This window comes from Carassius gibelio, chromosome B24 (genome assembly GCF_023724105.1).
Source record: "Carassius gibelio isolate Cgi1373 ecotype wild population from Czech Republic chromosome B24, carGib1.2-hapl.c, whole genome shotgun sequence".
Classification (NCBI taxonomy): domain Eukaryota; kingdom Metazoa; phylum Chordata; class Actinopteri; order Cypriniformes; family Cyprinidae; genus Carassius; species Carassius gibelio.
Genome location: NC_068419.1, coordinates 8,912,459 through 8,924,160, shown reverse-complemented (window position 1 = coordinate 8,924,160; position 11,702 = coordinate 8,912,459). Strand labels below are relative to the sequence as shown.

Genomic DNA, 11,702 nt, shown 5'->3' with positions numbered 1-11,702 from the left:
ATAATATTGACTTGAATAAAATAATTGTGATGAACCACTCTATTGTGTATGCAGGGGGAATGTGTTCTATAAAGATGTGATGTTTGCTTCCAGACAAAGGCTAAATATTCAGCCACCGCAATTATAAATCTTGTCATGGAGGGATGCTTATCTCGATCCATTATAGCAATGTAATTTAAATCTCTAATAAAATCTAAACAGTTTTAATGAACTCTGCTGATTAAAACAGAAACCAATATAGTGCATAACTTGTATGATAAATTCATCTTTAGCCTAATGTCTTTTAGGTTTTTGGCACAAGCTCAGTTTGATCATCGTGCTGGTTGTAGTAGTCCGTCAGTTGGAGGGAGTTACATATTTCATGGATGGCTTGTCACCTGCTGTATAAATCAACCGACAGTGCTGGAAAATGCATTATCTCCTGGAGAGATTATGACAAGGCCAATTCATAACTGTGAATTGATTTTCTTAAATGCTGGCTGCAATATGGCAGTGTATTCAGAGCATGTATTGTGGTGGTTAGCATAATCGAGAGTTTAGGTTCCTAAAATAGTAATCACAAAATATAATCAGCAAATCAGAAAGACCTCAGTATAGTGAATAGAACACATTTTGCTCCAGGTAAAGAGTCAGCACTTAACAAAATAGGTTCACGCAATATCACTAAAGGTATATATTAATAATAGATTTTGATGAAATGTTATTATTATAGGTGGTGGATGTGGATGTATATTACTAAGATAGTTATAATGGTTGTGGCATAGCTTGTGAAATCACAGCATAAATAACCTTAATCATAGCACCAGTAAAAAATAAATAAAAATTCTTTAACGTTATTATAGGATTAGTTCACCCAAAAGTGGAAGAGTTTGTTCATTGTAGAATTTTAGCGTTACATCACTTTCTCACCAATAAATCCTGTGCAGTGAATGGGTGCTGACAGAATGAGAGTTCAAACAGCTGATAAAACATCACAATTATCCACACGTAAGAAGCGAGAAGCTTTGTGAGAAAGAAGTCTTTCCAATATTGCTTTCTCCATTGAAAAAGTATTCTCATATGAATCAGGAGAGAAACATGCACAGATTAGCCATTGTTTACAAGCAAAAACAGCTGCTACTTTTTCACTTGACCTTTTTTTACTCTCATTTGAGGTGAGTTGGAAAATAAACTGGACAGATCTAATTGTATATTAAAAGGAAAGACTTGGCTTGAGTTGCAGAAGGCATTGCATGACATTTGTGTTGACGTTCTCAGGAAATATATTGGCACTATGCCAGAGAGATGTGCAGCAAAAGTGAGAAATATTACCAAATATTAAAGTGGATAAAACTTAAAAACAAAGACTTACTTTATCTGATATTTGTTGTTCAGAACAAACATCTGCATGTTTCATGAACATTATGAAATGGAGTCATGTTTTGGAGGCAAAAAATATCAATATTTTATATATATATATATATATATTTTTTTTTATTATTATTTTTTTTTTTACAATTTTGGCCACCACTGTATGGTTCAGAATAAGATTTATTTTGCCAGATATTGCCATGAATAATTAAAATATGGTCCATAAAGGGCATAAATTAGATGCTACGGTAAATAATTATAATATAATAAAATATAAAAACATAAAATATAAATAATTAAAAAATAGTTGCCTTATGTGTAGTTAATGGAGTTCCCCTGTGCCCTCAAATCTACAGCTGACCAAAGCCTGTCTTTAAAATGCCTTGAGCTCATTAAGCACCAGGAACATCTTTATTAATTGACAAGACAATCGTTTAATTAAAAACCCAGAGCCCAGTCATTGTGCCAGGCTGAGATGACATTTGAGCAGGATGCTTGTGACTGGTGACTGAGAGGTTAACCGTGGCAGCAGCCTGGCAGCCGTATTGACTTCTAGGTAATTATACTTAAGTGGTGACTAGAGGAGGCAAATGGCAGTAACAGATTATCTGTTTTGAGGGGATGCATTCTTAGAATCAATAAGAGTCCATTTGTGGAAATAGGGCAATTTAGGGGAAAATACACCCCTGTTCTTGGTCCTAACAGCAGTCATTTGCCCCTGCTACCATACTGAGGTCTTAATTTTTTTTTCAAATCTCTCATAGTTAAATTAGGAAATAAAACAGAGAGGGATAAACAGAGAAAACAGTAGACATCAACAGCCTCTCTAAACATGAGTTTTACATTTGTAACTAAATATAAGGTTTGTTTTCCTGTGTCCGAAAACAACATATTAAAATTGAGGACGAGAAATTATTTTAACAGGACATACACTACCATTCAAAATGTTTGGGTCAGTAATTTTTGTAATCTTTTAAATCATTAACATTTTTGAAATAATTAAATCATAGAATTGACAGCAAAGGCATTTATAATGTTACTAAATATTTCTCAAATGTATGCTGTTCTTTTGGACTTTGTATTCATTAAAGTTTCCAAAAAATATTAGGAAGCACAGTTGTTCTCAAGCACCAAATCAGCATATTAGAATAACTTCTGAAGGATTATATGACACTGAAGATTGGAGTAATGGCTGCTGAAAATGCAGCTTTGCCATCACAGAAATTCTAATAATATTTCACAATATTACAGTATTTTTTAGCAAATAAATGCAGCCATGATTAGCATTCAAACTTTTTTTTTTCAAAACCACACACAAAAAAAGGGCCAAAAATGTTAAGTGTATGAACATTTTAACTGCTATCCCACTGCTATTTTTTTATCTACATGCTTTCATGTGTTAGCCTACAGACATGCTGCCCTTCTGCCTCACACAGTAATAACTGATTACATTAATTCTGGGACAAGCATCCAGTCACCAGCTGATGTCAGCCCATGGAGCCAATGCTTTTTGGGACAGGGACGCTGTTGGGGAAGTCAATGACCTCTCTAAGTGATGAGAGAGAGCAAAACGAGATTGCACCCCGGGTCTCAGAGGAGTCATAAATAGATTTGCTTGTTAAAGCTGTACTTTTCCCTGGCTGATTTTACCGCACTTACACTTTCCTTAAGCCCTTCCTACTCTGATTCTTTGCTCAATTTGCACACAAACACCCTAGAAGATGAAAGAACAGAAGCAATTTCTTGTGACGGATGGGGAAGACTCTTCTCAAAAATAGCTGAAACTTCGCTTCCCCGATATACAGGGCCAAATCACTTAGACTAACTCTTACAGTCAATCAATTGCATTTACATCTGCTGCGACTCGGCCAACCAGACTCTCCCTATGAGACAGCCATTAATTGGCTTGTGCAGCGGCATGGACCGCTGATCAATCCCAATCAACCCATGTGAAACGTTCATAATAGAGCACTAATACTTATGCAAGCCTAGCCAAACTCACACTTACAATATCCCAGAAGTGAATTATAGCAAAAGATGATACGGGTCAATTATCAGTTCGGTTGGATATATGAGTTATTGGAGATGAAAGCATATGCGTATAGATTTGAACACAGAGATTCTTAAATGGATCCCAGGCACTCTCTCTCTTTAATGTTCCCTTAATCTCACATTGCCAAACCGTAGTCTTTAATCCAATCAGCAAAGAGCTTGTTCTCATTTACCCAGAAGGCTTGAGGGGCTCAACATACATCTGTGGTGGGGTGAGCCATGAAAGGATGGTGTCTTTCCCCCTCTACATGTCATTTTTCACAGCATGAGCTTTCCCTCTTGCCCTCTTTAGAGACCTCCATTTGAAGGAACCTAGAAGCAAAGAAAATGAAAGAAGTCAATACCAGCTATCAATGGATTTTTCTGTTTTAAGACACTAAAGCAATCTACATTTTATGATTGCTCAGAAATAATCCACTCAGGATTAATTCAATTAAAATCAAGCTTGTTTTTAGGTACAGTGATGCTCAGTGGAACCAAATGCGCTTTGAGATTCAATAACCCATTGATACGTTGTTTCCAACTAGTTTGTATTCTTGACAATAAGAGTATATGCTAATAGGGAAATATGTTCATTGGGTCAAAGTTCATAGGTCAGGTCATCCTTAGGTGGCACAAATGAGCAGTACAAGTGTTTTGTACTGCTAGTCAGATTTCCAATAGAGTTCCAAATCAGCAGCAACTTAAAAATGTGTCAGTATCTCAGGCTGGGGTCTCAGAATGGTAAAAGTGTCACAAAAACCATGGATACATTTAAAGCCAATCTCTTAAAAAGGGTCGCAGCATCTGTTGACACAAAGCAATAACATTATGCTTCTTTGGATCCACCTCTTTTCGCAGGAAAGCACAGTTCAATCCTTTAATGTGAACCATGCGTGCCCTAAACCTGATGCCGCTGATTACTTCAGGGCAATTAAGCTCACTGATAGAATGAACTCAGTGTGACTTGATGCTTGATCTGAAAAGAAGACAAGACAGAGAGGGGGAGAAACAGTGAGCAGCAGATGATGAGAGCGGAGAGTTATGTGATGTTCTGGCAGAGCTTGCAGACTGGGCCCATTGTCCGGGCTTGCAAAATCAGCACTTCCCCATTGCTCTGGTCCAGTTAAGACGTTTTCTGCAAGCTAGCCGGTGGTGCACTCAGCGTCTTAGTTTTTCGTGATTGCCTGACATTTCTTTTCTCTTCTCGGCTTCCAGTGCTTCCTGCCAGATCTTCTTAATACCTCGGCTGACAAGGGTCCTAGTAATAACGCAGCTGCCTTTTTATTGATAATGTGTCACAGAATATCTTGGTGTCGTTATCGAACACTTTAGAAACGGAATGGCATTTTCAGTGAGAAATAAGTAATCGATAGGGAACAGCAAATTAAGTAATAGCATTTTTGCGTCGATGCATATTACAGCTCAGTTAACAGCATTCAAATCGGAAAGGCTCTGCGCTTCTGGATGAACAGATCAATCCGTGCACAGAGCTGACGTCTCGCTTTGACAACATAATTAGTTATCATACAGAGAAACGTGTTTGAGGACAATATGAAAACCTCCCTCGGATATTCAACTCATGGATCAGAAACATGAAGAGGCGGTCAGGGAAACCATGTGATCCTCTATGAAGAAAACAACTTTGTAAAAGTGAAGCGAGATAAATAACTGAGATGAAGGGTGTCAGCTGAGAAGAGATGATTTTGTTAATGGGAGGTCTGACAGGAAACAGGATACATCTATTTATGTGTTCACATAATTTTGCTGCATCTCAGAAAATTAGAATATCATGGAAAAGGTCTTTATTTTTTGTAATTTTATTTAAAAAAGCAAACTTTCTTTTATTCTAGATTAATTTTCTGTTTTCTGTAACCATCATTCTGATGGTTACGATTTACAGCTTAGGAAAAAAAAAAATCAGTATCTAAAAAAAAATAAAAAAAATGAATGCAGCCTTCTGCTAGGAGATTTTGGAGCACTTTATATTTATGCTTCCATCTGCTGACAAGCTTTATGGAGATTCTGATTTCCTTTTCTAGTAGGACTTTAGGACCTACCCACAGTGCCAAAACCACTTCCAAGTGGTTTGATGACCATGATATTACTGTGCTTGATTGGCCAGCCAACTCACAACCTGAACCTCACAGAGAAGGGTATTGTGAAGAGAAAGATAAGTAACATCTGACAAACAATACAGAGGAGCTGAAGGCCGCTATCAAAGCAACCTGGGCTTCAATAACACCTCAGCAGTGCCACACAGACTGATCGCCTCCATGCCACGCCGCATTGAAGCAGTAATTTCCGCAAAAGGAGCCTCAACCAATTATCAAGTGCATAATTAAACCTGCTTTGAACATTTCAGTTTTGTATCTCTTTTTTTGATTGATCTTTGAGAAAATATTCAACTTTTTTTGAGATACTGAATTTTTAATTTTCCTAAGCTGTATGTCATAACCATCACAATAAATAAAAAAAAAACTCTTGAATCTAGAATATAGGAAAGTTTGCTTGTTTATTTATTTTTTATTAAATTACAAAGATAATAACTTTTCCATGATATTCAAAAAAAATTAAGATGCACCTGTAAATGTGATATTGTTATGAAAGTTGCTGACCATCCAGACCTACATTAAACTTTACATCAGGATCAGTTGAAATATCATAATTCGGCTGTGTCTTTTTGGTTCCCTAAATTAGATGCATATTATTCAAGGGTGTTTTCACCTCAACCATTGACCCAATCACGCTTAAATCATTTTATACACTAAAACTATGTGTTTGTGACCTGCCCCATCATCCACCTTATAACTGGAGAACGCGTGTCGACCCTGAGACGAGTTTCATTTAATAAAGGAGGTGATGAACATCTGCGCCCAGTTCGATTACCTGCAATAAAGCCCAGCCAGCCACGCGCTCGTGAGTGGAGGCGCGCGTCTCTCTCTCTCTCTCTCTCTCTCTCTCTCTCTCTCTCTCTCTCTCTCTCTCTCTCTCTCTCTCTCTCTCGCTCTCTCTCTCTCTCTCTCCCTCCAGAATTCAGAGGCGCTTTTCAGAGTGTCAAACCAGCTCGGTGGAAATAATGTCTTTGAACACTATGAAGAAGAGACTCTTCCAATAAACGTTAAAAAGGCGCCTGACTGGAACCACTCTGTTTGAAGTTCAAACCATCATACTCGAGAAACACGCGAGGATGCGCGCGGCAGTTGGAATCCTTTGTGCTTTGACGTTCCTGGTCTCGTGCATCCATGGCGCGAGAGTTGTGAGTGGTAAGTTTTAGTTTATTTAGTATGAAGCTATTTTCATTCATATAATTTATTTCAGAATTTAAACCAGTGAGAAAATATTCCCTTATTTGTGGTAAAATTTTGCTCGAAGGATAGCTATTAGTCGAGTTTAAAGGGTAGTTCAGACAAAAATATGATTTAATAATCTTCAGATTGTCTCAAACCTGAATGCAGAATGACATCCTCAGTCACCATTCACTTTCACTATTGAAAATATGTGTAAAGATGGTGACCAAAACTGCAATTATCCATAACATCATAAATTAACTTTTGTGTTCCGCTGAACAAAGACATATATGTTTGAAACAAGGATCAGGATGAGTAAATGATGACATTTTGATTTTGTATGAACTGTCCCTTTGAGTATTATTTTCAACCCACTGTCACACCACAGTCTGTATTAAAAGTATTAGTGGTTTTTAAATTATATTATAGCTTTCTCTTCCCCAGCTTTGTTCTCAAACTGATTTTCTGTGGGGCAGCTTCAAAATTCCGTAATTTTTCATAATGCTCATTCCTATTCACCTCTACTACTTTATTTTATAATTTAAGTATCTCTCAAAAACTATATGATTCTTTTATAAAATCTTACACATCAGCTAATAGCTTTCTCTTCCCCAAAGTTGATTTGTCTTGAAGATCATTCTTGAAGCTTGTCTCCAGCTTGGCTTAACAAAAAATGGGATGAAAACAGAAAATGATTATGAAAGAAAAATGAGAGAGATTGTTAGAGATAAAATAGATTTGCCGTACGCATATAAACTAAAAGGATGCACAATGGGGAATTGAAATTGAGCAGTTCTTTGAGATGAGATTGGGGTTTAACAAAAAGTGACTAGAAAGAGGAAATTTTGAAGAACGGAACTGCCAGAACATTCCATGCTGGAAGGAGTGAAACTGTGCTACACAGACAGGAATTGAGGAGGAAAGCTAAGGAAATTGGTAGAGAAAATGCTGAGTCCAGTTTTCTCCCAGTTAAACCCGGCCCATTACTAGGCTCAGATTGATGATATAGCAGATCTGGACCAAGCAATTATTTAAAGTACCTCCCGGGCAGAGAGCTAATGTTATTATTAGACTTTTAACAGTCTGTGTATTAATCACAGTTCTCTTTGCTGGGCCTATTAGTGCATCTTAAGTGTTCTCTATAATAGAAGTGCTTTGTTTATGATTTAATAATAATTCCATGCATTTTCCTCTTAGCTGAGCCTTTAACTCAGCATCCTTTAAACATCCAAATCTCTATCTATCTCTCTGTATATCTCTCTGTATATCTCTCTGTATGTCTGTCTGTCTGTCTGTCTATCTATCTATCTATCTATCTATCTATCTATCTATCTATCCTCTACTGGAGCAAATGTTATGCAGAACAAGAAGTTGTTAAAAACACTTCATTTTGTGTCTTCAGGTCAGACAGTGTGTCAGGGCACTTCCGAGCATCCATGCTATAAGATCGCTTACTTCAGGGACGTGTCGAGTCGTGTTGCATTCTGGGAGGCCAAGCATGCATGTGACATGGATGGCGGTTCATTGCTGAGCATTGAGAACACTGCAGAGCAGAAGCACATTGAACATCTTCTGCAGGAACTCAGCGTCTCCACTTCCACCGGTGCTTCCAGCGGGTCGGGCGTCACAGACGGAGACTTCTGGATCGGGCTGACACGGGTGGAGGACGAAAACGCACAGGAGCATGGCAGCTTCGCCTCGTGTCCTGACCTGTATAGGTGGACTGATGGAAGTGTCTCACAGTTTAGGTGAGATGTGACTGATCTTGGGCCTTTTCAAAGAAGAAATTTACCTCAGGTAAACAGTAATTAAAATAAGCACTTCTGTTGTACAGAAACTGGTATGCTGATGAACCATCATGTGGAGGAGAAGCTTGCGTGGTGATGTATCACCAGCCTACAGCTCTCGCTGGGCCTGGTGGGCCGTATCTTTATCAGTGGAATGATGATAGGTGCAATATGAAGCACAATTTCATCTGCAAGTATGAACCAGGTTGGTGATTTGCATTGTGAATTTTTTTATATGACTGTCAAAAGTGACCTGATTAAACTCAATTCATCCTACTAAAGTGGTTTAGCTTACAATGTCTGTTTTATTCCGAGCAGAAAGTTACCTGGTAAAAGTTCAGAGTGACACGCCTGGAGGCCCTGATGTCGGTAAGCAGCTAGGTGTCAAATCTGTCATCATTTGACTTGAAGAGTTACGGATGTGATGATACTTATCTGGTAATGTGCCCTCCAGGTCTTAACTCAGAAGAACAAGAGGAAGGGAGAACACCTCCCGTTGATCAGGATGAGAACCCTCTACTTATAATGCCAGGGCCCTCAAGTAACATTAGATTTTAAATTATTTAAATGAATATTCAGTAAAGTATTCAGTAAATAAAAAAAAGGAAAATAAAATGATTGAGTCAGGATTATATTTTTGCAGTAGTCAACATTAAACCACAAATGCTGTCTATTGAGTTTCACTCATATTGAACCCAGAATACAACTAAAAATAAATGCCTGTATGAATATGGAAGCCGAAGTGTGTTTTTGTTTTCTCTCCCAGGTATGCTGCTAATATACGTGATTATCCCTACCATCCCTCTCCTCTTGCTGATCCTGGTGGCTTCAGGAACGTGCTGTTTCCAGATGTTGAGCAAGAGGTGAGCCATTAAGATCAAATCACTGTAAGCTCCGTCAGACGAATGCTAATGCGCTGTCCTATTATGCACAGTATCATCCAAAAACTGCGACACATCAGGAAGTCAATGTCTCACTAACAGCCTTTGCGTCTTGATTAATCAGGTTTTCAGCTCACTAGCCGAGATCTGACACCATCCTCCGTTTTTCTCTCTAACCCAGAGGTTTTACCGTGATTAATTAGATTCAGCTGTTTATAACTGTGCCTGCCAAAACAGCTCAGCCCAAACTAATCACCATCAACACTGTTATTATAGTGCACATTTGGCATAAAGGGGGAGGTGTTTGCCTGACACATTACGTCACACTACCTAAGAGACAGAGTCCAACTTGACTTCTATTCCCATCAATATCTGGATCTGCAGGGAACTGCTGAAGCAAGCCATTCCCGTCCTCTGCCCCCCTCCCCTCAACACAAAACATGAAACACAGTTCATCTCCCTTTAACCCTCGGTCCGTGCTTGACAGGACATTATATAGTAGCTTATTTGTGTAATTTATTATGTTTATATGGCTGACGCCCCCACAGAGTGATGTCTTTTTAACATATTTCCGATCACTGTGGCAGACTCGGGGATCCTCAGACAATGCATTTAATCACTGGCAATGACTGAGTGCGCTCTGTACGATAAAAGGCTTCCTGGAGCGAGTTCAATGCTTTTGGATAACCGTCTTAACTCCTTAACAGATGATGCTACTGTTTTATGATGTTTGCCACTTGCTCTCATGATTAAATACCATCATAAGACCTGGAGGAGTCTCATATCAGCTGCTTTGGTGCGTGTTTCTTATAGTGTGTACCTTTAAATGTCTGGTCTTCCATGCATTGTGCTATTAAACTTTAGAGATTCACGTGGGGAAATCGGCCTGATTCACAATGCACAGACAAACAATCCATATGTCAAATATTAACAGATTACAGTATAACAGTATATATAAACAGATCTACTCATAGAGGGGTGCATGTTAGGGTGCATATTTCATAAAAAATTTTTAAATTTGTCATCAACTCAAAATAATAAATAATTTTATTTCATAATTTTTTTTTAACAGTAAACCACGGACCAAAACGAGTGTTAACCAATCAACTCTCTGGATCTCCAAGACGCCAAAGATAGACAGTGGCATGGAGGTTTAAAGAATCATCTCCATGATTCAAACAGCTCCATTTTTCTGGCTTGATCAGCAACATTCTCGTCTGGTGGCTAGTTTAGTGTATGATTTAATAATACTAGCTAAAAGTTAGATACATATTTGCATTCCTGTACAAATGTTGTGCTCTCACAAATTTCTTAAGTCTACAAGTTTCCTGCTTATTCCCATAACCGTCTTCTCCATTTCATCTTTCTTCAGAGAACCACAACCACAAAAAAAAGAGGAATTAAGAGTTTGTTGTGACTGCGAATAGGGACACACAAACTGAAAAGAAATTAATCTCCAAAAGAGCATAAAAAGACAGCATCATAGGTTTTAGAGTAATGTGTCTCATTCAAGAAATGAAAGGCCTATTTAATCCCCAAAGTTTTTCATGCATTGCCAATAATGGCACAATATCATGTATAGTTATGTGCATACGATTAATAATTTGGTAGCAAAAACATCTGCAATCATTCTTTAAATGAACAGAATCATTGGCTTATATAGTGACTGTTATGCTCTGCAGCCTATGAGGATGTTGTCATAAAGAAAAAGATGAATTCATAAAAATGTACATATTTTTTGTATGATGTGACTGCAAAGCTGCCACTGTTATATATGCAGTTTTTTTGCATGTGAATATTTTATCACCCCCTTTTACAATACTGCATATAGAAAATATCAAAGCTAAAACGTATTAAACTGGTTAGCAAAAGTGATATTGTATCAGATACCGAAATTAGTCAGTTAGTGAGCGTGAGTAACATTGTGTGTTTGAATTTGAAATGTGCTGTTAATACTTTTGTATATTTTGAATTGGACGTGTACAAACGGATTAAAAATATTTAATTGCGAAGATGTTTCAGTATGTTTTTATGGCTCTAAAGTCATACCACGTAAATGCTTAATCACAAACAAAAACTCAAAGTGTTTTTAGTTACTGGATTTATTTTGAAATCTGTTTTGTGATTCATCACGGACCAAAAAAAGATTCTTATTGATAAACAGCTCTTAATGTGATAAGCAGATATTGAATATTAATAGCATTATCTTGTATTCACATACAACGAATTAACATCCTTATCTCTGCTCCTCAAACACTTTTGCAAGATTCTTTTGAAAAACACACAGAATCAAGCTCATTTCTACAGATTTCCCCCTGGCAATTACACCATTTGTTTATGTGAAACACGGTAGTGGCCATGAA

General features: G+C 37.6%; 1 protein-coding gene across 1 annotated transcript; it reads left to right on the top strand.

The window, feature by feature from the left end:
* Positions 1-6,394: 6,394 nt before the first annotated feature.
* On the top strand, positions 6,395-11,351 carry chodl (chondrolectin). The gene is made up of 7 exons (XM_052596591.1): positions 6,395-6,647; positions 8,074-8,419; positions 8,506-8,663; positions 8,777-8,827; positions 8,913-8,999; positions 9,225-9,321; positions 10,412-11,351. Exons 1-7 carry the CDS (start codon positions 6,572-6,574, stop codon positions 10,494-10,496), a joined length of 900 nt encoding a protein of 299 aa, XP_052452551.1. The 5' UTR covers positions 6,395-6,571; the 3' UTR covers positions 10,497-11,351.
* The last annotated feature ends 351 nt before the right edge of the window (positions 11,352-11,702 follow it).